Below are 26658 nucleotides of genomic sequence, written 5' to 3'. Positions count from 1 at the left end.
GGCAAGTGCTGGGTGGGAGGAGAAGAAGTTGAAGCTGGGGTCGTTCCTGGCTTTGGCTTCTTTACGGATGAATTTAACAAATGCCGAGAATGGTGGGAACGCCACGTTGTGCTTTAGCTTGAACTTTGATCCAAACGTTATCCACTTCTCCTGCAGGTTAAATGGAAGCTTCTCAATGATGGGACTTACCCCTCTGGCAGTGTCTAAGTACGATAGACCGGGTAGGTAGCCGTCCTGCTTTGCGGCTTCGAGTTCCGACAGCAGATCTCCAAGGTCGCGGAGCTTCTGGGGTTCCTTGCTCGTCAACCTCGGAAAGTTCTCCAACCTCTCAAAGAGAGCCCTTTCAATGGCTTCGGGCGAGCCGTAGCTTTCTTCCAGCCTCGCCCAAGCCTTCTCCAACCCCTCCGACAGCTGTCCCACATTGGCCGCTTTTATCCTGCAGGCCTGTCCGGCGGACTCTGGGCCGAGCCACTTGATAAGGAGACCGAGCTCTTCTCCTGCCGACAGGTCTAAGCCTGATATGGCATCGTGGAAGCAGGACTTCCAAGCCCGATAATTCTCCGGCCTGTCATCAAACTTGATTAACCCCAAAGTCACCAGCTGGGTGCGTGCAAGGTATTTGGCGAGGTCGTAGGTGCTGGGACCTATGCCAGGGTTGCCTTGGCTAGGGACTCTGTTGGGGGTCTCAAGGAACCGAGAGGGGATTTGCCTCTGACTTTCTCTATTCGGCGTCCTATTCCTTTGCACCGTGTCTTCCGTTCTGCTGGGGGAGACTCTGCGGCTTGAGGCACGCCGTCTGCTTTGACCTTGGTTGGCAACTTGTGGCATGTTATATGAAGTGCTTGCATCTGTAGAGATGTGCGGGCCTCCATCCCTTTCTCCTGTAAACTGTATGTCGGCATGGTCGCTCACGTAATCTATGGTGCGCTGTCGTCGACTCTGCCGCGAAACGGGAATTAAAGGTTTGTAAGCTGTCTCGAGATCAGCTCCCTCCAAAATTGCCTTGAATACTTGTGTCTCGGCTAATGCAGCATCTATCTCTTTTTGTTGCTGCAAAGCGTCTAATGTGGCTTGGAGACGGGCCTGTTCAGCCTGGCGTTCCACTTGGTGATGGGCCTGTTCCGCTTGGAATTCAACTTGGTGACGGGCCTGTTCAGCCTGGCGTTCCACTTGGTGACGGGCCTGTTCAGCCTGGCGTTCCACTTGGTGATGGGCCTGTTCAGCCTGGCGTTCAACTTGGTGACGGGCCTGTTCGGCTTGGAATTCAGCTTGGAGTCGGGCCTGTTCGGCTTGGAGTCGGGCCTGTTCAGCTTGGGGTTCAGCTTGGAGACGGGCCTGTCTTACTTTTATTTCTATTTCACTCTTCGCATGCGCAGCTCTGGCTTGAGCTGCTACTAGCTTAGCCCATGCTCTGGCGATGGTCACACTTACTCTAGAACCACCTGATGACCGTGAACCAGCTTGCGATCTGACGTAACCGGAGCTTATAGACCGATTGTCACCTTCTACAGTTTCATCTGCCTGTTTAAGGTCTTCTCCTCGCTGCAAAGCATTTTCGTTATTAACTTCTGACATGTTGATGTGAGGTAGGTGTGGTCTACGAGGTTAAGGCTCACTCTGAGTTCCTGCTGCTCCACTCATCACAGCTAGCCGTATTGCCATCTTTTCACTGATATCTTTTCACTGATATCTTTTCACTGCTAGCCGTATTGCTATCTTTTCACTTATATCTTTTCACTGATATCTTTTCACTGTACTGGCCGCGCTAGACGTGCTCCTATCTAGCTATCCAGCAAGTTAAACACTCATTCAAAAATAATTCTTCTGAAGCCGGTTGCTGTTTTGAAGCTTTACTTGAACAAATTTGTGAAACTGTAAACAAAGACAAAGTATGTTTTGTACATAAACTGAGTACTATACATTCGATATTACATAAGATATAAACATATTTACAACAGTAGAATAGACTAATTGTATAAATAACATTTGGACTAACTTCTATAACTATCAAATATTAACCTTTTATAAACATAGTATTATCAAAATATTACTCTGACAACGTTGCTATTATGCTAAGGAACAAAGATACTCACAGATATTGCGCTTGGCCTAACATATGAAATCAGATTACATTGGATTGTGAATGGAACCTCTCATGGCAGATTCTCCATTACTCAAGTCAGGTTCTTCCTAGCAAAACTGCTTCCTGGGGTCAACAGGAAGAAAGGTAGGAAGGTCAAATGACCTCTCACAGGAAGAAAGGAACAAAGGTCAAATGACCTCACACAGGAAGAAAGATCAGATGACCTTTCCAGCATACAAACTGTTAACACAATAACCACCACCAGAGGGTGCTATCTGCACACATAAAATGTTCATTGGTCCAGAACAACTGTTACCTGTGAACTGGAAATACACAGTTGCCGAATGTTTCAGTTCTTCGGCTACATGGTGACAGATTGCCAGTTTGACTGTAAACACAGTTTTATGTTGCTGCAAAGGGGTTTCCACTTCACAGAAATGCAAAAGTGGCAGTATAACTGCAGCTTTAGAAAACACCTCCCTTCTTAGTTCTATGTAATATTAAAACTTTAACCAAATAGCAATAAAGGGGGAATATGAATAATGTGGGATGTAGGGTTGGATAGAGGTTCTGAAGTTTCACTTGATTTGCCGTTATGGGAGGGAGAAATTGACGAATCTCTCCTTAGGGTTGGGTAAGGTGCATGATAAACATTTTTGTTTATTTGTTCTCAGGAGGTAAGTAATACCAGCAAGGCAGCATTTATTGCCCATCCCTTGTTACCTTCCATAAACTTCAACTCATCCAAAGATTTGCTGCCTGTATCCTGACTCGCACCAAGTCCCATTCACCTTTCATCCCTGTGCTCACTGACCTACATTGGCTCCTAGTCCAGCAACACCTCAAATTTTAAATGCTCAAACTACTCCATGGCCTTGCCCCTCCCTATCTCTGTAATCTCCTCCATCCCTACAACCTTCCAAGAACTCTGCGTTCCTCTAATCCTGGCCTCTTGTACATCACCAATTTCCTTCACCTCTCCATTGGCGGCCATGCGTTCAGCTCTCTATGCCCTAAGCGTGGAATTCCCTTCCTTAACCTCTCTGTCTTTCTACCTCTCTCTCTTTTAAGATGCTCCTTGAAACCTACCTCCTTGGCCAAGCTTTTGGTCACCTGTCCTAATACCTCCTTATGTAGCTCAGTGTCAAATTTTTTTCCGATAATGCTCCTGTGAAGCGCCTTGGGACGTTTTACTATGTTAAAGGTGCTATGTAAATGTAAGTTGTTGTTGCTATCCCTGGTTGCCTTGAGAAGATAGTTGCTGAACTTCTGCATTATGTGGAGGGAACTGATTTCACTTCTAAATGGCTTTTTCTCATTACAGTATTTACTTGTTTACATGTTTATTTGTAGCTTTATGAACCACATACATAGAGCAAACTTCAGCAACAGATTAATGGCTCCCAATTCCCTTTCCCATTTTTATTGTTCCCCACCCCCCACTCCCCCTCCACCCTCCTTCCTTAGGTATTTTTGTCCCTCACATAATTCCATAGGCAAGAGAACAGGAAGGAAACCTGATTCCAGGCCATTGACAGCAATATTCTGGAAGCAGATTTTCAAAGGTACATAGGATCAGCTAAGCTAACAAATCCTCTGAATTCCTCTCCCTCCAAGTGGAGAAGTACGTAACCTCCAAGCACATCTCCTCCCCAGGTGAGAGTAAGGGAGCTTTAAGAACAAAACCAAGTTTTGTCACTCTGTGGCATGGCTGTAGGAAGCCATACATGCTGTGCCTAATTGAGTATAAATATATTTCAGCATCAAGGACGGTAGAGGTTAGAGAGATTAATAATCGCATGCTGACGATGCCATTATCTTTTACACTGATCCAGGGGCTAAGAAGCAGCACTAATGTTAATATTCACAAAGTGTTGTCTGTACTCAAGTCCTGGCAATGCTAGAACAGGGAGAAGGAGGAGACAACAGATTGGCTGGCATGCGTGCAAACTTCTAATTGCTAGCTACACCACTGCTCAGTGATGAAGCATGTGGACACATTAACACACCACATGGCCCACCACTGGCATTCGTTTTTACCTCAATAAATGCGAAGCCATCAGTTGCTCATTTAAATACAGTAGCTTTTGCTCAGCAAAGAAGCCGAGCCAAAGTAAATGTCATAAGCTCTCATAAACACAACCTACTTCCTTCCTGTTCTCTTGCCTATGGGATTATGTGAGGGACAAAAATACCTAAGGAGGGTGGAGGGGGAGTAGATAATAAAATATAATTAAAAATGAATTATTTTTTCAGCATTCTTCCAAAAGTATCCTTTTATCTTAAATAAAATATAACTTTTAATAAATGATTTTCTAATTTTTTCAGAAAATCTAATTTCACTGGACAACTGGGTATACATTGCGGTAGATAATGGCCTTTGACCTCTGAATCCAGACCGAGCTGATGAGAGAAAAGTTTTGTTTGCTCACTGTAAGGGTTTGATGTGAAAAGAATTTGGTCTCATTTCCTTCTTTAAACAGTCCAAAACTATTCCTAATTTAATACTAACTGGCGATCTTATTCAGAGAGGACACAGAGTGCCTGGTGTGGGAGATGGCTGGTGCATTTGGAGGTCAGGACTGAGACAGATTGATAGGACAGAGGATGCTTTACATTTGCATCTAACCATACTGACCTGACCTGGGCAGGTTTGATGCCACTATGGAGAATGTTCCATTCCTAAAACCTTGATGAACATGAAACTGACACAAAAAAGTTCAAAACTGATCTTATTGATGGCTTTTGAGTTGGACAAATAAAGAATATTAATATAATCCTCACCAATGAGGCCATGACTTTAGGCATTATCGAGGTAGATTTTCAATTTGCCGCCCGGGTGTTGCGGATTTGCTGCCCATTCTAGAAACCGCTCGGTTTCCATTTCTATTGATTTCTATAACTGGCGACCGACCTGCAACACTAGGGTAGAAAGTTTAAAATCTACCTCATTAAGTGGTATTGTACCAAAAATATTGTCCTGTATTTTCCGATCGGAGGCTTCCTGCGTGCGGAGGCCTCCGATCTGGAAAACATCTACGAACTTACCTGAGGGCTCCCGAGGTCCAGACACTTCCGCTCCTGGGCCTCTCCAAACTCGAAATGCGCAGGGCCCAGGTATCCCAGCGGCGCATGCAGTTCGCATGGGATCACGTGGGCCATGGGGAGCCAATAGGAGAAGGGAATCTCCATTCATACACTTGACAGATAGAACTGTCAAATATATGAATGGAGATCACCCCAAAAACACAGAAAAACATTAAATAATTTTTTTTTAAACCCATCACATTTTTAAAATGAGTTGAAATTACAATAAATTAAATATTTTAAACAAAAGTTTAATTTTTTGAAAACAATAATTAAAATCTTTTACGGAGCTAAAAATAAGCTGTACATGAGTTGTGCTTCACTCCATGATTCAAAGTAAATGAAGCCATATAATTTATGACATAAGTAACTCCAAAAGAACATAGACAACAGAAGGCTGGATATTAAAATTAGAAGCAAAGTGGGAAGAAGGGCCTTGGGAGATCAGTGCATCAGTAAATTGAAACTCCAGGTTCCCACATGCTATGAACTTTTCTTTAAATCTCCTAAAATAGATGTTGTAATTTTTTTTTTTAAATAACGAATCAGTTCAGATTTTAATTCAAACTGCACAAAACAGTAAAATCAAAAATAGACAGTGCTGGAAATACACAGCAGCTCAATCAGTATCAAAAGAAAAGATAAGGTAACGTTTTGGGCCGAGATCCTTCATCTGAATTCATATTTCAACCTTTGGAAGGGACTCGAAATGGAGGTCACATTAGATAGTCATTAAAGATCAGATTGCATAATTCAAGGAAGTGCAGGGGTTCTCCCGATGTCCTAGCCAACATCCCTCCTTTAACCGGCACCATTAAAAAAACAGATTGTTTGGCCATTCATCTCATTATTGTTTGTCTTCTTCTTAGGCAGTCCCTCAGGAACCGAGGATGACTTGCTTCCACATTAAAAATAAGTTTGCAGGTGACTGATGAGTCCAATGCTGGACCTACAGTCTCTGTCACAGGTGGGGCAGACGGTGGTTGAAGGGGCGGGTGGGTGGGGTGCTTGGGTTGACGTGCGCTCCTTGCACTGCCTGCGCTTGGCTTCTGCTTGCTCCTGGCGAAGAGATTCAAGGTGTTCGGCGCCTTCCCGGATGCTTCTCCTCCACTTTGTGCGGTCTTGGGCCAGGGATTCCCAGGTGTCGGTGGGGATGTTGCACTCTTTCAAGGAAGCTGTGAGGGTGTCCTTGAAGCTTTTCCTCTGCCCACCTGGGGCTCTCTTGCCGTGTCAGAGCTCCGAGTAGAGCGCTTGTTTTGGGAGTCTCGTATCGGGCATGCGGACGATGTGACCCGTCCATCGGAGCTGATCGAGCGTGGTCAAAGCTTCGATGCTGGGGATGTTGGCCTGAGCAAGAACACTGACGTTGGTGCGCCTACCCTGCCAATAGATTTGCAGGATCTTGCGGAGGCAGCATTGGTGGTACCTCTCCAGTGCTTTGAGGTGCCTGCTGTACATGGTCCATGTCTCTGAGGCATAAAGCAGGGCTTTGTAGGATGTCGTTGACTCAGAATAGTTGCTGTGTTTTCCTACATAACAACAGTCATTCCCTTCAAAAATGATGAATTGACTTTTGTATGAAACGCATTGAGCTGTTTCAATGTGAACGGTACTATATAAAGGCAAGTGTATTTTTTATATAACTCCAGCATTTCTTTGCTTTTATTTCAGATGTTCAACATTTGTAGTTTTTCTTTTGGTGCAACACTGGCCTAAAACCATGAGAGTTTATAAACAGCTTTGTTGAGCGCTGTTGAAAAGAATGGCCTTGCATTCGATTTTACAGATCAAAATTGGATGGAATTTTTATTAGCTATTTTGAGTATTGACATTTCATTGGCTAACAGAATATGCACAGAATTTGTATAAAATCTTTTTTTAGTTTCTGATGTTGAATATTATATAGTAGAATTAAAGAACACCAGAAAATGTATGTAATTCATGTTTTACCTGTGCATAACCTTTTTCTGTTTTGCCACAGCACTGGTACCACAATATTGTATTCAACATGGTATGACAAAATGGCTTGAAATATTTAAATAACATAAACCAAAAAACATAATAAAAAAGCATTAGATAAAGCACTAAATAACTTTTCAATGAATTGATTATTTAGAAAGTCTCTAAACTGATAGATATCAATTACACTTAGAATTGTCTGCTGTCTGTAACAAGTTCCTCATGGTTGAGTAACATGGTCCTGATACTTACTAGGTACTGATTAAATATCAGTATTCTTTCACCGTCATTTAGGTGTCAGCTGTGGCTCAGCAGTGTCACACTCACCTCTGAGTCAGAAGTCCCACTCCAGAGACTTGAGCACATAATGTAGGCTGACACTTCAGGGCAGCTCCGAGGGAGTTCTGCATTGTGGTTGGTGCTGTCGTTCAGGTGGGATATTAAAACAAGGCCCCGTCTGCCTTCGCAGGTGGACGTAAAAGATTACGCTGCACTAATCGAAGAAGAGTGGGGGAGTTCTCCTGGTGTACTGGCCAGCAAATTATCCCTCAACCAACATCACTAAAACTTATTATGTGGTCATTACCTCATTGCTACTTGTAGGGCCTTGCTGTGTGCAAATTGGCATTTCCTACATTACAACAGTGATTGCACTTCATTGGTTGTAAAATACTTTGGGACATCCGGAGGTTGTGAAAGGTGCTATATAAATGCAAGTTCTTTATTTCAATTGGAAACTCAATACTTGCAGCTATTTGCAACCACCTTCTCTTCAACATTTTTTATGCTTTTCAAAGTGAAGGATGTTCATGCTGAGGAATTTTGGGCAACTTGTGTCAGCACTGAGCACTCCCTGGTTAGCTATAACATAATTAGTAGCAGAGTTAAGCTCCCTGTAATCTGCTCCAACAAAATGCTACGTCCTCAGAGGAGCATCTCCTACTGTACAAGTGTGGTATTTTTCAATTTCCCACACCTAATTTTGCTTCTCTGAGTGACATTGTCAGTTTAATGCCAGATGGAGCTAGCTTTTTTAAGGGCACATGCCTGCTAGGATTCAGACTAATTTCATGCAGATCCCTTCCAGCCAACAGATGGAAGAGACTTTCATCCTAACAATCTGGGCTGGCTATTGAACCCAGGATTCAGAAGTGAATTAGCAGTGTCTAACCCACAAACCACCCAGTAACCCCTTTCTTCCATTCGCAGCCACCACCGTCAAGTGTATAAACTCTGGCAAATTTAAAGCTGTATTCACACTGGAGATAGACTGGGGAGAGGGTTGGGTTCTATCAATGATTCTCTCATCGGAGAAAGGTGTGAGGAGAGAAAAAGAATATTTCCCAGAGGATAAAACCTTATATTCAGGAATGCAGTTTTATAGGTAAAAAGAGCGTGTGCAATATTCTGTATCTCCAGTCCTCCACGTGCCTTCAAGTTCTGCTCATCAGGTCATCTCTAAAAAGATGTGATGGGAGTCATTCTTTAGTGAGCTAGCTGTAGTAGCATTTTCTTTGAATTACTTTTTTATGACTACCTTATAATCTCTGCACTGTCTGGAGAAGACATAATTTTCAGCTTAATTTAATAAATTTAAAATGGAGCCATTACTATCGGCAGCAACAATTATACATAAGACAGATCCATTCTATTTTCTATTGCAGTAAATGGCATGTCGAGTTCCAGGACCCTAACACTGTGGTGATCTTCTCCAGCCTGCCCACAGGCATCTTTCATGACTGTCCAATCTTCGATTTGTTTTCCTCTGCTCAAATGAAACAATTTCATTACCAGTATGTCACTCTACATTTGTTATTCTGTGTGTGCAGGTACGAGGCCGAGGGCTGACTGGCAACCTACAGTTTGACAACTATGGACGCAGATCAAACTACACCATAGATGTTTATGAACTAAGACCTACTGGGCCTCGGAAGGTAAGTTAAAATAAAGCAGGCCTGCTTGTTAAGCTTTCCACAAATGATGATGTTTCTGACATTTGGGTTTATTGAATTCAAAGATTTACAGGCTTTTTTTTAGTCTGCTAATTTTCTCTCTTGTGGGCATTGACCCATGCTGGGTCTAGTTCCATGGGTGCTTACCAGTGTCTTGCCAAAATGACCATTATTCACCCACCTATTCACCTGCCCTGCAAATCACAAGCGAGTTCTTCTGCAATTTCTACCCCATTAGCTCTTTAAGAAAAAAATCCAAAAAAGTTGTTACAGGTACACTACCCTTTATCCGAACTTCCGAAAACCGAAACCCTCTAAAAACCGAAGGTTTTTTCGTTCAGCGTAAGTCGTGCGCACGACATGACCAGAGTGGCGCACGACCCCGACCCCCCACCGACCCCCCCCGCCGACCCCAACCCCCGCCGACCCCCACCGCCGACCCCGACCCCCGACGACCCCCGACCCCCCGCCGACGACCCCCCGACGACCCCGACCCCCCGCCGACCCCCACCCCCGACAAATTTCCCAGTCTTATAAAATACCTTCTGAAATCCGAAATTTTCCGAAAACCGAAACACGGCTGGTCCCGAGGTTTTCGGACACAGGATAGTCTACCTGTATTTTCTTTGCTTTAAATGTATCTTGTGCGGGTGAGCATATGCATCTGATCCTTGGTGGTCGAAATGTATTATTCATAGCAATAACTGAATCATTATTAGTGCGACATTCTTCCCCCGTGGACTTGTGCTGTGCAATGGGAAATGGAACTTTTGCTTTGTGACGAGCTATACTGGCTCAGACCTTTTTTCTTGTGATAGAGTAATGAAGAGCTATCAGTTAACAGTGATAAAATTATCAACGTCAGATCACATTTTAAGCGGGATAATATGGCCGAGAAATTGGTTTTGCGCTGGCTTCCGGTGCAAAGTGAGCAGCGCGTCTCGGACATGCACCCGACAGTGGAGGCCTGAGGCTCGCTGCAAACTGGGCCTCATTTTCGTAAAACTGGAGAGCTGCACTCGGACGCTTAATTGGCACCATTCGGACACCCAATTCAATTCAATTCAATTCAATTCAATTTTATTTGTCATATATGCAGCAGACATGTGTACTACACAATGAAATGTTGATTTTTACGAGTCCCCCCAACATTGGAATAAATATGGCATAGCAATAATAAAAATACTAATAGAAATACAGTAATAATAAATAAAACAACAGTAATAAATAATAATAAATTATTCGTTCATGAGTCTTATGGCCTGGGGGTAGAAGCTGTTTCGAAACCTGCTGGTACGAGACCGTATACTTCGGTATCTCTTACCGGACGGGAGCAGGGCAAAGAGGCTGTGGCTGGGGTGGCTCGCATCTTTGATGATTCTCACTACCATCTGTAGAGCCTTGCAGTCTGTGGCGGTGCAGTTGCCATACCAGGTAGTGATGCAGCCGGACAGGATAGTCTCGATGGTGCACCGGTAGAAGTTGGTGAGAATCTGGGGGGCCATTCCAAATTTCTTCAGTCTCCTAAGGAAGAACAGGCATTGGCATGCCTTCTTGGTTACGACGTCGATGTGATGGGACCACGTTAAGTCCTCCGTAATGAATACACCCAGGAATTTGAAGCTGCTGACCCTCTCCACCTCAGCCCCTTCGATGTAGATTGGGGTGTGTCCCTCCCCCTGCCACTTCCTGTAGTCCACGATCATCTCCTTTGTTTTGCTGTTGTTGAGGGAGAGGTTGTTGTACTTGCACCATTCTACTAGGGCTCTTACCTCCTCCCTGTTGCCTGTCTCATCACCATCTGTGATCAGGCCTACAACGGCAGTGTCATCAGCAAACTTGATGATGGAGTTGGAGTTGTGCGTGGCCACGCAATCGTGAGTAAACAGGGAGTACAGAAGGGGGCTGAGCACACAACCCTGGGGAGCTCCCGTGTTCAGGATCAGTGTGGAGGTTGGGGCTTTCTCAAAATCAGCTGGCTCAGATGCCATGCTGGCTCGCGGATAAGTCCTGGGTGGGGAAGTGGGGGGCGAGGCAAACAGTGGAAGGTTTTGAGTACGAGCAGGCAGAAGCCCACAGAGTTGTTGTGAAACCAGGAGGAGCTCTCTGGGGTGGGAGGAGCGGGGTGGGGTTGGTATCAGGTACGGGAGATTGTGCCCGGTAAATGGTTGCCCCCCTCCCCCCCACCAACATGAATTTTGAGCCCAAAAAAAAAGATGCAACAGGGACCAATTTTTTCCTGGTGTGTCTTACTGCAGTTGGACACGGCACGGTCTTTGCCTTTCCGTCTCAGCAAGTATTGCTCGCTGTGCTTTCCTCCTTGTAACCTTCCTGCCAAGACGCTCAGCACTTCGTCCTTTCTGCTGTTGCTGCTGCAAAGCTTTCCCACACTTATTCCCTTAGTCCTGTCGCCAGTAGATGCAACTCCCCTGCTGTCTCCTTTCTTAACACGTCTACAAGGCTCTGGGAGTCATCATGGTTAACAGCAGTACAATTGAGAAGAATTTGGGAAGTATTGGAACTTTTAGTTACAGATTACTGTAAGCCTATCACAGCTAGTGAAATGAGATTCATGAATATGTTTTTCTAGCGTATCCAGTTGTTTACTAACTAAAATAGGTTTAATTCTTAGCCCATGACCTTGGTTTCTATGACTACATAGACAATAGCTGTAAAGTAATTAAATGGTCGCTCAAACAAACAGTGTTTCACAGGCATTTGCCTTAAATAGCCTCCTGACGCTCACTGAAAGAGTGATCACTTTGGATGGCGACAGTACCCATCGAACTGTACCCCCACAAGAATCAGTGCAATGACGAGAGGAAAGGTTTTAATTACTGTTACAACTATTTAATCATCACCATCATATATTCTAATGAAAAATTACAAAAGAAAATTCATTATATGATACTTGGATATGCACTTGAAGTGCTGTAACCTACAGGGCTATGGACCAGGAGCTGGAAAGTGGGATTAGGCTAGATAGCTCTTTTTGGCCAAATGGCGGCCTCCTGTGCTGTAAATTTCTATGATTCTAAAAGTCTTGGCATCAGTACTGCTTTTCCAAAATGAAGGCTCTGAAATTACTCTGTGGGACACTAGCAGGTGAACAGTTAAACGGGTTAATGCTTCTGCTTAAACAGTAGATAGAGGAGTTTCAAAAGGAACACCTTAAGCATTTCTCTGGTAATATCCATAGCATAGTTTCAGGGCCCAAATATTGCCAGTGACTTTGTTGTTGCGTTTCCTGTCTATTTCTGTTGTTTTCTTAGAAAATGTATTTGTGTTTAAGCGCTGACAGCTGATGAGTCATTTGGGGGAGTTCCAGGATGAGGAGGCTGAAATAACATGACTGCTAACGCATCCTGGGTTAATGACTAATTTGCTCATGTCAATTTAAATCCTTTGCACTGTCAAGCTCAGTAATCCCTCCCAAGATAAAGTACCCATTTTTAACTATTCAAATAACTAACACTTAATAACTAAGGATGTCCGAGGTTATCATAATTCTTTCAACCATTTGATTTTTACCGCTGGCTTTCTATTACAGCACTATTGCTGGAGGTAGGTTCTCCCTGCACTAGCACAGACAAAGTTGTGCTAACAGCAGACATAAGTTGGAGCCTTAGTTGTTGCATTCAGCTATTTGTTCTGCCATTGGTAAGGCTAAGGTCTCAGTCCAGCAATTAGGAGCAGCCATGCAGTGTTTGCATTGCTAGCCCATATGAAATAAATTTAGGTAGTCTTTATCTAACTCCTATTGGGTATAGGACCGCACCCCTTGAGACCAAGGGCTCGATTTTCACCGGGCCGTTGAGGCGGGATTGGAGGCGTGTGGGGGGTTAAAATTGCAAAAACTGGCATGCGGGCCCAACACCACCTCCATGCAATTTTCATGAAATCGTGTCTACTGGTCCCGCCTCCGTCCCGCCTCCAAGAGGCAGGATAGGCTGTTAAGGCCATTAACAAGCACTAAATTGCCTCTATAATGCCATTTTGATAGGCCTTGGTGATTTTAACCCTTTTCCGACGTGAAGCACGCCTGTTCTGAAACACGACAGTGAAACCTGGCGGGAGCACAATTGGATTGCTGACTATTAGCTGCAGCTCCACCATTAAATAAGATATTTGACCAGCCATCATTTGCAGGTGGCAGGACTTTGTTGTCTCAGGTCTGGGGGAACTTTTAGAAGGCATAACCACAGCTGTGGAAGTTTGGAGCCTGACACCCATCTCCAGTGTGACCTCTTGGGAAACCCATCTTGCCACCTTCACTGAGCGCTTCCTCAACTGAGGCATATATCAAGTAATCCTAAGCCCTCAATGTGGAAGTCCCATTAGCGAAAACACACACACCACAACTACAGCAGTAGCCATCAGATTTTTTATTTACAGTAATCATCTGATGGCTTTTTAACATAAAACATCAAATTTCACCCAAGTGACTACCCTTGTGACTATTTGTTCAGTATCTTTCCCTTACGTGTGCTCCTACGTGGTGCTTCCCCTGTGGCTTCAGCAGATGTGGAGGCCCATTGCTCACTTTCTTGCTGCCCCTGTCTCGACACCTTTGTCGAGAGTCCTCTGGGGTTGCGAACCTGTGAGGGCTCGTCAACAGTCTACTGCTCCTGCGGCTGTGCAGGGGTTGAGACACCGATCTCAGATGGGTGTAGACTCTGGTGGGGCTCTGACCGAGGGCTCTGCAGTGGCATGGAAGTGTCAGCACTTGGAGAGGAGCCCCCACTTCCTTGATGTCTGCCACCAACTTCCCTCTCATGGGTCAGGTCCCCCTCAGCGCTTGCAAATGGCTTGAGAGCACCTTGCTGCACATCAGGGGGGCCATGGGGACCCGTACCTGCACTGGCAGTCCTACTCAGAAAGACTTCCATGAATGTCTGGTTTTTCTGTTCAATAGATGACCACCGCTCCTCCAGAGATGGCTGATCAAAATTTTTTGAGGATGTAACTGGTAGAATAGATAAGGGAGAACCAGTGGATGTGGTGTATTTGGACTTTCAAAAGGCTTTCAATAATGTCCCGCATAAGAGATTAGCGTGTAAAGTTAAAGCACATGGGATTGGGGGCAAGGTACTGACTTGGATAGAGAACTGGTTGGCAGACAGGAAGCAAAGAGTTGGAATAAATGGCTATTTTTTTGAGTGGCAGGCAGTGACTAGTGGGGTACCGCAGGGATCGGTGCTAGGACCCCAGCTATTCACAATATATATTAATGATCTAGACGAGGGAACTAGATGTAATATCTCCAAGTTTGCAGACGACACAAAGCTGGGTGGGCGTGTGTGCTGTGAGGAGGATGCTGAGAAACTCCAGTATGATTTGGACAGGTTGGGTGATTGGGCAGATGTATGGCAGATGCAGCATAATGTGGATAAATGCGAGGTTATCCACTTTGGTGGCAAAAACAGGAAGGCAGATTATTATCTGAACGGCAATAGATTTGGAGAAGGGGAAGTGCAACGAGACCTGGGTGTCCTTGTGCATCAGTCGCTGAAGGTAATCATGCAGGTGCAGCAGCGGTTAAGATGGCAAATGGTATGTTGGCCTTCGTAGCGAGAGGGTTCAAGTACAGGAACAAGGATGCCTTGCTGCAGTTGTACAGGGCCTTGGTGAGACCACATCTTGAGCATTGTGTGCCATTTTGGTCACCTTATCTGAGGAAGGATGTTCTTGCCATGGAGGGAGTGCAGCGAAGATTCACCAGACTGATACCTGGGATGGCAGGAATGATGTATGAGGAGAGATTGGGTCGATTGGGCTTATACTCGCTGGAGTTTAGAAGAATGAGAGGGGATCTCATTGAAACTTATAAAATTCTAACAGGACTAGACAGACTAGATGCTGGAAGGATGTTCCCGATGGCGGGGGAGTCCAGAACCAGGGGTCACAATCTAAAGATAAGGGGTAAGCCATTTAGGACAGAGATGAGGAGGAATTTCTTCACCCAGAAAGTGGTGAACCTGTGGAATTCTCTACCACAGAAGGCAGTTGAGGCCAATTCATTAAATATATTCAAGAAGGAGTTAGATATATTTCTTAAGGCTAAAGGGATCAAGGGAAATGGGGAGAAGGCAGAGACAGCGTACTGAGTTTGGATGATTAGCCATGATCTCATTGAATGGTGGAGCAGGCTTGAGGGGCCGAATGGCCTACTCCTGCTCCTATCTTCTATGTTTCTACATTTCTATGTCATTCTATTCAGAACACTACCATGTTTTCTGCACTCTGGTGACTTATCACCTCCATGGAGGTTGCCATCCTTTCCATGGTGATGCGTTCATGCACCAATGACTCCACAAAGGCTCTGCTCATGTTCGCAATGGACTCCTCCATTCGCTCCACACTCACAGCGACCCTGGAGACCAAACCTGCCAGACACTCCTGCAACTGTTCCTGGAGTTCCAGCACCGCTGATCTTATGGATGGACCCAGAAACAGAGGGTCGACATGCAGCTGAGCCGAGCTGGCAGAGTCCTGCGTCCTCCGACTAGGACTCTCCACTGCTGTCCCTGTCTCCACAATCTGCTGGTGCGCACTTGTGAGCTGTGATACACCAGGTGAGAACACTACTCTATCTTGCGCTGGTCCCACCGAGGTGTGAGTGTCTGCGCTGGTGCTGGGTGCGCTGAATTCTGCTGACGCTACGCCCTCAGAGGTTGCTGCTTCCTCTGAGGAGTCTGGATGCTCAGGCTCTTCCTCCTGGACAGTGGGGATGGGTGCTTGCGATGGTCCTGTGGGAGAGTAAAGGAAAGAGTCAGAGTTGTGATGCCAAGGTTACATGCACATTGCAGATGATCATAAGTCCATCTATTAGAGCTTCAGAATCATTATCAGTGACTCATGCAATATCATTGAGAGAGATGGAAAACTATTCTGTCACCAGCTTGCTGTGATGCACCATCTGTCCGTCCCCCACTTGCGCACCGTCCTCCACTCCCACGATCTCCAGGACCGCATCTTCCCAGGGGGTGAGGTGGGCTACTGAGGGTGGCCCTCCTCCTGTCCTCGCTCTTTCTCTCTTATTGTGAGCTCTCTTTTCCTGCAATGAGGGAGACAAGTGGAGGTTGAGTGAGAATGAAGGAGTGTAGAGAATCTATAGCATAGATGCTTAGAAGGAGACAAAGATGGAGTGAGGTGGCAAGATCAAGGGCCCTCCCTGTGTGTTGTCAGTTGTTTTCATAGCATCACACTGATAGGGAGTGTGAGGGCTGCATAGTCGAATAGTTAGGTCAATGTGACCATAGAGAGAGAGGGAATGGGTAAGGGTGCATGGATGTCAGTGTCAAGTGGGATGTGGAGGAAGAGATTGCTAAAGCTGAGTGCTGGTGAGGAGAGGCAATGGGCATCAGATTGAGGGTGATGGGAAATTCATACTCACTTTTCCAGTGCGCAGAAGATCATGAAATCTCTTCCTGCACTGAAGCCAGGTTCTGCAGGTTACTGACAAAGAGTTGACCTCCCCTGCCACCTGGATCCAAACAACCTTGGTCTGCTGGGGAGGCTTCTTCCTCCCTGAAGAAGGGAAGAGCACCTCCTTATGAGCTCTTGCTCCCTCCACTAAAGCCTGCAGGGCAACGTCATCAAATCTTGGAGCAGACCTAGGCCTCTGGCTGGTCATTCTGCCTCCAGGTCCCTGTAGCAACAAAGGCCAAAAGGTTGGCAGTCTGCAGAAGAAGCAAGGCTTGTTGCAGACCTTAAATGCAGCAGCAGCAATGATGACATCATCAGAGGCGACTTTCAGACTGGAAAAACTCATTTGCCATGGGTTCCCACCTGCTGGAACTCAATTGGCCAATTAAGTTAAATTTGCATCAATCTCCCACATCGATTTAGATTTGTGTGGATAACACGAAATGCGGATTACACAACCCCATCCCGCCCCTGAATTAAAATCCAGCCCCAAGACTCAGGCTGAAATAGACACTTTGGGGTAGATTTTCCCGAACCTGTCGGGAAGAAGGCGGGACTTCCCCTTTCAGGTTTTTGACCCGCCTACTTCAACGTCCGGCCAGTCCGCGTGATTTTCCCTTGATTGACCTTGTTGAGCCCGCCCAGTGGGCTCAGCAGGCCAATTAAGGGCCACCCGGCAACAGGTGACGTCACAGACTGCAATTTCATCTGTCAAGAGTTCTTGACAGATGAAATATTAGTGTCTCACAGCTGTTTGAAGCTGTGAAACACTGACAGTCTGAGTTCTGACATGAGTCCTTCTGCACAGACTCATTTAGAACTCTCACCGTCACTCAAAGCTGAAGGCTGTCACTTTTGACAGATCGCAGCCGTTCAGCTTTCAGTTCCGGCTGAGCGATGCGTTCCCGACGGCTGCAGGAAGAAAGGCTGTAAAGGTAAGTACAGGTAAGTAAAAGTTCTTTACACACTTTAGACACACCAAACACACTTACCTTTACACTCATGCACCCATCACTCACCTGAGCACTGATATCGCGACCCCTCCAACTCCTTCAACCCGACGGCACGCCTGCTCTAACCTGGCGTGGTTTGGAGCCGTCGGCAAACCCATGCAAAACCCCTCAAAATAAGGATTAGGCTAAAAACTGCCTGTTAACTACCTGTTAACAAGCAGTTAATTGGCACTAATCCCTTCCCGCCTGGTTTCGGCGGGTCCCAGTGCGGGGCGGGTACCCGCCGCCCCTGAAACTTACGTGGGGCGGGGTTTTGGGCAAGATGGTGTCAGGACCCCCAAATTCGGGATTTTCCCCCCCCCCACACGCCTGAAACCCCGCCTGACGGCTCCATGAAAATCTAGCCCTTTATTTAACTTAGAGCGGGTAAATGAACAGTACTCAGCACAAGACAGTGCAGTCTGTGAAGTCATTTAGATTTAACATAGAAACATAGAGATAGGAACAGGAGTAGGCCATTCGGCCCTTCGAGCCTGCTCCGCCATTCAATGAGATCATGGCTGATCTTCGTCTGAGATCTTAGCTGATCTTACCAGTTCAGTACCCCGTCCCCGCCTTTTCTCCGTAACCCTTAATCCCCTTAGCCTTCAGAAATATATCCAATTCTCTCTTGAAAATATTTATTGAATTAGCCTTCACAGCCCTCTGTGGCAGGGAATTCCACAGGCTCACCACTCTTTGAGTGAAGAAATTCTTCCTCATCTCTGTTTTAAATGATTTGCCCGCTATTTTTAGACTGTGGCCCCTGGTTCTGTGCTCCCCTGCCATTGGAAACATTCTCTCTGAATTCAGCCTGTCCAGGCCTGCCATAATTTTATATGTTTCGATGAGATCCCCTCTCAATCTTCTAAACTCCAGTGAGTACAAGCCCAAACTATTCAATCTCTCCTCGTAGGTCATTCCCGCCATTCCAGGTATCAGCCTGGTGAATCGCCGCTGCACTCTTTCCATGGCAAGAACATCCTTCCGCAGATGGGGCGACCAAAACTGTACACAATACTCCAGATGCGGTCTCACCAGCACCTTGTACAGCTGTAGTAAGGTATCCCTATTCCTATACTCGAACCCCCTTGATATGAAGGCCAACATACCATTTGCCTTCTTAATCGCCTGTTGCACCTGCATGCTCTCCTTCAGTGACTGGTGCACAAGAACACCCAGGTCCCTCTGCACTTCCCCATCTCCCAATCTATTGCCATTTAGATAATAATCTACCCTCCTGTTTTTACCCCCAAAGTGGATAACCTCGCATTTATCCACATTATAGTGCATCTGCCACGTATCCGCCCATTCCCCCAACCTGTCCAAATCGCACTGTAGCCTCCTGACATCCTCATCAGAGCCCACCCCTCCTCCTAGTTTAGTGTCGTCAGCGAATTTGGAAATATTGCATCCAATTCCCTGATCCAGATCATTTATATATATTGTGAACAGCTGGGGTCCCAGGACAGATCCTTGCGGCACCCCGCTGGTCACTGCCTGCCACTCCGAAAACGAGCCGTTTATTCCAACTCTCTGTTTTCTATCCGCCAGCCAGTTCTCTATCCACGTTAATACTTTGCCCCCAATCCCATGAGCCTTAATTTTGCATGATAATCTTTTGTGTGGAACCTTATCGAAGGCTTTCTGGAAGTCAAGGTACACCACATCCACTGGCTCTCCCCCATCTATTTTACCAGTTACTTCCTCAAAAAATTCCAGCAGATTAGTCAAACACGATTTACCCTTTGTAAATCCATGTTGACTCTGTCCGATCCGTTCCCCATTTGTCAAGTGCTCCGCTATTTTATCCTTAATAATGGACTCTAGCATTTTGCCCACAACCGATGTAAGGCTTACTGGTCTATAATTCCCTGCTTTCTCTCTACCCCCCTTTTAATATCTGATCATTTGAATTTTTATTGAGCACTAAATTCCCACGTTTCTATGTTATTTACATTGCTTCATTCAAGTTACTGAATCATTTCAATTTTTTAAGTACAAAATATGACTGAATTATCAGGATTATTCTGTATTTTACAGTTCTCCTTGACATATCAAGACAACTAAGATGCTTCTCCTGAGCTATCTCTTAACACAGAATTGAACCAAAGCAGCAAAACTAGCCCAATCAAAAGGACTATAAAGAAACATTGGCCCTGTCAAAGAATCGCTGACCATTGGTCCTTACTCACAGGTCTGAGCTACATGTCCAGCCCAGACACAATAGCCAATCAAAACCTTCCTTGGGGAGTTTCTTTACAAGCCTAGTTAATATTTTATTAAAGAAGAGTATTGCTATAGAGGGAGAACGTTCAATGCCTCCTTTTTAAACACATAGAACTCCTTTTCAGATCAGGCATTCACTGGAGCGACACTGTTGGATCAGTTGGTGAATGTCTCCATTGAATTAAGAGAGATCTGTATTCTTTTCATTGCTGGATACTGACCCAAATCTGTCAATCATTATGTAACCTATTGTTTGCAAAGTGTACAGCAGTAAACAACAATCCACACTAGGAGTGAGATCCACACCAAAACAATCCAAACTGGTCCAAATATCTACGTTCAATCATTTTTGGTACAAGAAAAATATCAATAACAATGAACAAGGCATAATTTGTCTCTGCAAGTGTGTTGCCAGTTTTATTTTCAAGTGTTGTGTTCTGAAGGTATATCTTATCCTTGATTATTTGGTACAGACTATTCATCCATTTTCCTTGGAATATATCAGCAGAACAAGGAGTCATAGAGTTATACAGCGCGGATCGAGGCCCTTCGGCCCATCGTGTCCACGCCGGCCATCACGCCCTGTCTAATCTAATCCCATATTCCAGCATTTGGTCCGTAGCCTTGTATGCTATGGCATTTCAAGTGCTCATCCAAATGCTTCTTGAATGTTGTGAGGGTTCCAGCCTCCACAACCCTTTCAGGTAGCGAGTTCCAGACTCCAACCACCCTCTGGGTGAAAAAGTTCTTTCTCAAATCCCCTCTAAACCTCCCGGCCTTTACCTTGAATCTATGCCCCCTAGTTATTGACCCTTCTACTAAGGGAAAAAGCTCCTTAGTATCCATCCTATCTATGCCCCTCATAATTTTGTACACCTCAATCATGTCCCCCCTCAGCCTCCTCTGCTCCAAGGAAAACAAACCCAATCTGCCCAGTCTCTCTTCATAGCTGAAGCGTTCCAGCCCTGGTAGCATCCTGGTGAATCTCCTCTGCACCCTCTCCAAAGCTATCACATCCTTCCTGTAGTGTGGCGACCAGAACTGCACACAGTATTCCAGCTGTGGCCTAACCAGTGTTTTATACAGCTCCATCATAACCTCCTTGCTCTTATATTCTATGCCTCGGCTAATGAAGGCAAGTATCCCATATGCCTTTTTTACCACCTTATCCACCTGTTCCGCCGCCTTCAGGGATCTGTGTACTTGCACACCCAGATCCCTCTGACCCTCTGTCTTGCCTAGGGTCTTACCATTCATTGTGTATTCCCTTGCCTTGTTAGTCCCCCCAAAGTGCATCACCTCGCACTTTTCCGGGTTAAATTCCATTTGCCACTGTTCCGCCCATCTGACCAACCCATCGATATTGTCCTGCAGACTGAGACTACCCTCCTCGCTATTTACCACCCTACCAATTTTTGTATCATCCGCGAACTTACTGATCATACCTTTTACATTCATATCCAAGTCATTAATATAGATACAAACAGCAAGGGACCCAGCACCGATCCCTGTGGTACCCCACTGGCCACAGGCTTCCAGTCACAAAAACAACCTTCGACCATCACCCTCTGCCTTCTGCCACTAAGCCAGTTTTTTATCCAACGTGCCAAGGCACCCTGGATTCCATGGGCTCTTACCTTCTTGACCAGTCTCCTGTGCGGGTTTTAGCAGGCCTAAAAATGGATAAATCCCCAGGCCCGGACGAAATGTATCCCAGGCTGCTGTGTGAGGCAAAGGAAGAGATTGCGGGGGCTCTAACACACATATTCAGAACCTCTCTGGCCACAGGGGATGTGCCAGAGGACTGGAGAACCGCTAATGTAGTTCCATTATTCAAGAAGGGGAGTAGGGAAAAACCGGGGAACTACAGGCCAGTTCCTTCATAGTGTATGGGGACCTATGCATCCAATTCCCTGATTGTATAGTGCAGGAAGGCATCCATATTTTTATATACCTAGTAGGTCAGGAAGTTTTGCATGAAAGCCATTGGAATCACAAATAGACCTTTGGATTTGGATTTACCTTTGTCAATATGGATCTATGAAACTAGAAAAAGAAATGGCATTTTCACGAACAATGCATTACTACAGATATGCATTCAAACTTTATAGTTGGGTGCACAATTCAGAGCCTGCTTCAAAATAAGTATGATAAAATGAACTCCGGAGTGTTTCAAGATATAGATTGAACATTTTAGATAATGTCATATACCATGAGAGCAAAGTCCATGTTGTCTGAGCTCCAAAATATACCTATGCTATTCTCTGATATGCATCGTGTGTGTGCATATATATATATATAAAATTTATGTGGGTGTGTGGGTGTGTGTGTGTGTGAAGTTTGTGGGAGCTATGGATCCATGAGATGAAGGTGAGGAAGTTAATTCTGAGCTCAGCCATCTAGTAAAGCCCAGGGAGTACTTTAACCTAATCCACCCGGTGGGAAACTGACTTAATCGGATTGGCCGCCGGTCTTGCATCACGCCCGATTTTAATTTCCATTGACTTCCATTGTGCAAAATATTTTAAAACAGGCAGCCAATCCGACCCTGTCAGTTCTCTGCCTGGTGGGTTAGAATAAAATTACCCTCCTATAGCCCCCTATCATACCACTCAGCTGTATATTAAGTGATTCAAAGGTCTTTGCCTGCAATACCCTAACAGAAGTTCCTTTTCAAATGGCAATTACTCATTTTGCTCTGTTGTCCAACTTTCCTGTATTCCTTTAAGTATTGTTCTGGATTTACCTATCCTGTACAATTTAGAATCTTCTAAACCTTTGTAAAGGCCCCTCTCAGTCACCCCCTTTCAGAGGGCTGGTTTTAACTTTCAATGGGAAGGAAAGGCGTGATGTATAACGGACAGCTGATCCACTGCCGCCATTTTCTGCTACTGCTGAAAATAAGATCAGCCCTCAGGTTTCTTTGGTCTTCAGGCTCCTGTCATGGGATTATATGATTTAAACTGCAGCTGTATTGCACTGCACAATTTGAACTGCATGAAATTGGGTTCCATTTTACTATGGGGAGGGCATTATCATCCCCATATGTATTATATTCCATTCAATGACTTTTCTTGTTTCAAAATACAACTAAAGTTGACCTAGAGATCACCATGATTCAAGTGATCATCTATCTGGGGATAGCTAATTTTTTGGGGGTTCAATATACCTCAAGAAAGTTGGGAGCATAAATGTAATGGACCCTCCAGCAAGTACATTTGCATATGTGATGTTCAGCTTACAAAATTGTTACAGGAGCAAACCATCTGGATTTACCAGATGGATGGTAATGAACTGTGGAAGAAGACTGCAGTCAGGAGTCTTTTTTTTAATTTTAGATTTCTGCACTGTTTATTCCATATGGGAAAATCTAACTCTTACATTTAATGTTAAAGATCATAGGTGTAACTTTCCGACTCTGTGATCCTGCTAGGCAGCCTTGCCCCTCCACATCATAGATTGTAAATTCAGGCGTGTGCTGCACACACATTCAGAAGATCATGGGCAGTGCACTCCGCAATTTCCGATATATAATCTCAGCAGATGAGGCTCCCACCAAAAGCACAGTGTTGGAAAATTACATCTAATGTGATCATTTAAAGCTTCCACATTATGTAGGAACTCAGCCTTTCTAAATCAAGTGAAATCCCAAACATCAAAAAATGGAAGACAAATGTAAGTCACAGTGTAATATCAGGGTAGTTATATCTAATAATTGTGGTGTATGTGCCTTTAAGAGCAATTATGGTGTATGTGCCTTTAAGAGCCCCAGGTGTGCGTAATGCCGGTAATTGCCACTTGGGCTATATAAGCCTGTGTATTGTGTATATCCTTTAGAAACCCCCCCCAGACTTGCTTAGTAAATACCTATGAACCAACTCCTGTCTTCAGTGTCTTTATCTACACACGGACACTACAATAATCACTCTATCTATCTGTCTGTCTGTCTGTCCTTTCTTTCTTTCTTTCTATCTCTTACATCTAGTGACCAAAAAGACTCCAATATTAATTCGTCAAATGAGTGGACAAAGTCTTGCTGCTTATAATTCCAAGCTATAAATTAATTTACAGGCTCAAATTTCCAATATTATTACACTATTTGGTTAAATGTTTTCCAAAGTAACATACAGAAAAAACTATGATGAAAACTAAACATTTATGGAATAATAGGGTGACAGATGTGTGTGTGTGTGGGGGGGGCAGGTTGGAGTTGGGAGACAATATCTTACGTATAGGTTGCTAATATCCATTAACAATGTAACTGAGAACAATAATTATAACAGAGTACTAGTCAATCTTCCATAACATTGGAAATGGGGAGTGAAGATCAAGTGTAGTCTTCAGGTAAAGGAGAGATAGAGGGCAGAGGATAATTGGACCAGGGTGTGCAGACATAATTCAATCCCAAGTTAAATTCATAATTCAGTCTCCATTATAATGTCATACACTCTGACCTTATTTTGTATATTGCTATGATTTTATACCAGCAACAACAACTTGTATTTTATAGCACCTTTAACATAGAAAAACATCCCATGGCATTACACAGAGGCATAATCAAACAAAATGAGTGCCGAGACAAAGAAAGAGATATTAGGAGGTGTGATCAAAAAATTGGTCGAAGATGTGCATTTTAAGAAGTGTCTTAAGGGATGAGAGGAAAGTGCAGAGATAGAGGGCTTGAGGGATGACATTCCAGAGCATGGGGCCTAGGTGGCTGAAGACACGGCTGCTAATGGTGGGGCAAAGGGATTGGGGGTGCGCATGAGGAACGGAGTGATCTTAGGGGTTGTATTGTTGGAGGAGGTTTCAGAGTTAGGAAGGGGCTAGGCCATGAGGAGGTTTCAGAGTTAGGAAGGGGCTAGGCCATGAAGGGATTTAAACACAAGGATGGTCATTTGAAATTGGATGCATTGGGCCCAGGAGCCAGCACAGGTTACCAATGACACACACGGGTGATGAATGAGCAGGACTTGGTGTGGGATAGGATACTGGCAGCAGAGTTTTTGATGAGCTGAAGTTTATGGAGGTCAGAGGAAGGGATGCCAACTAGGGAACCAATGGAGTAGTCAAGTCTGAAGGTGACAAAGGCCAGGATGAGGGTTTCAGCAGCAGGTAGGCTGAGGCAGGGGTGGAGCAGATGATTTTGCAGAGATGGATGTAAATAGTCTTTGTGATCGAGAGGCTATGTGGTCAGAAGCTCATCTCAGGATCAAATAGGGTACTGCGGTTCCGAAAAGTCTGATTCAACCTGAATGGGTGATATATGTAGTGGGGGCCAAAGGCAATGGCTTCTGAAAATTCAGCTCACCCAAGACTGGATTACGGACAAGCACTCTGAAAATACTGAGGCAGTGGAGGGGTCCAAAGCAGTGGTGGAGAGGTAGAGCTGGGTGTTGTCAGTGTACATGTGGAAGCTTACCCCATGTCTTTGGATGATGTCACCAAGGAGCAGCATGTAGATGAGGACCAAGGATATATGGCACCTTTCACATACTCAAGATGTCCCAAAGTGGTTCACAGCCGATGAAGTACTTTTGAAGTGTTGCTACTGTTGTCATGTAGGGAAACACTGCAGCCAATCTGCACACCGCATGATTCCACAAACAGCAATGAGATAATTGACCTGATTATCTGTTTTTGTAATGTGGATTGAGGGATAAATGTAGGCCAGGCCACTCGGAGAACTCTACTGCTCTTCTTCAAAAAGTGCCATGCAATCTTTCACAGCCACCTGAAGTTGCAGATGGGTCCTCAATTTAATATCTCATCCGAAAAGCAGCGCTCCCTCAGTACTGGATGCTGGCACAATTGGAGCTTTCAAGACTGAGATGAATAGATTTTTGTTAGCTAAGGGTATCAAGGGATATGGAGCTAAGGCAGGTAAATGGAGTTGAGGTACAGATCAGCCATGATCTAATTGAATGGCAGAACAGGCTCAAGGGGCTGTCTGGCCTACTTCTGTTCCTATGTTCCTACTACACTGAAGTGTCAAGATAGATTACATGCTCAACACTCTGGAGTGGGGCTTGGAGCTCACCACCTTTGACTTCGAGGCAAGAATGCTACCACTGACTCAAGACTGACACCTTTGGGTAAAACAGAGAAGTAGGTCGCGATTTCCCCTATCTCGGCAGGTCTGGTGTGGGCGACATCGATGGCGGGTCCCGACCCTGCTGCTGGCTCCAGTCTGCTCTAGAATTATTTTATGTTTCTAGGGCTTGTTAAGCCCGCCCAACGCGTTTGCCAGCCTATTGAAGGAAGCAGGTCTGATGACGTTATTTGATAACGCGTCATCAGCCAGTTTCCTTAAAGAGACCATGCCCAAATTGATTTTGACTTTTGTGCTGTCAGAGTTCTACAGCCTTGAGGTGCTGCAAACACTGACGAGCACAGCACAAAGGTGCACGGCTGCACCCAGGCTCTCCCATGACTCCCTCCATATGCTTATGGAGGGAGTCACAGCACGCAGGGAGGTTTTCTTCCCTTCCCTTCCAATGGGCGGAAGAGACCTCCCCAGGAGACCAACGCAGCCTGGTTGCACATTGCACAGGAGGGCACAAGCACGGATGTGATCAGGAGGACCAGGCTGCAGTGGTGCAAACCTTTCAATGATCTCAGTAGACCACAAAATGTTACTGCAAAGCCACATTCAACCTCATCTTACTGTGCCACTCATCACATCTCCATCACTCTGCCTTCCCTACCCTACTCCTGCACATTCTTACTCACACCAGCTTACCTTGCACCTCCACCCTTCCCTCTCAATCTACATTATCACTTCCCCATCTCACTAGCCACCCCTCACACTCATCCTCACCCTAGTCCAATCAAATCAACTAACAACATGCAAGGGTAGGCACTTGGGTGTTTTAAGAACATAAGAACATAAGAAATAGGAGCAGGAGTAGGTCATTCGGCCCCTCGA

General features: G+C 45.1%; 1 protein-coding gene across 5 annotated transcripts in view; it reads left to right on the top strand.

The window, feature by feature from the left end:
- The window catches only part of gria3b (glutamate receptor, ionotropic, AMPA 3b), a 549936-nt gene that overhangs the window by 334138 nt on the left and 189140 nt on the right, over positions 1–26658 (top strand). For all 5 annotated transcript variants that reach the window (XM_085999489.1, XM_085999481.1, XM_085999457.1 and 2 more), the window contains exon 8: positions 8959–9063. In XM_085999489.1, coding sequence (XP_085855615.1) covers positions 8959–9063 — 105 coding nt within the window. The remainder of the gene's footprint in view (positions 1–8958; positions 9064–26658) is intronic.

This window comes from Somniosus microcephalus, chromosome 1, assembly GCF_052327205.1.
Source record: "Somniosus microcephalus isolate GS21.2 chromosome 1, FLI_Smic_1.0, whole genome shotgun sequence".
In the NCBI taxonomy this organism is placed as follows: Eukaryota; Metazoa; Chordata; class Chondrichthyes; order Squaliformes; family Somniosidae; genus Somniosus; species Somniosus microcephalus.
The sequence above is the reverse complement of the archived record's forward strand: the minus strand, read 5'-3'. Positions and strand labels throughout refer to the sequence as shown.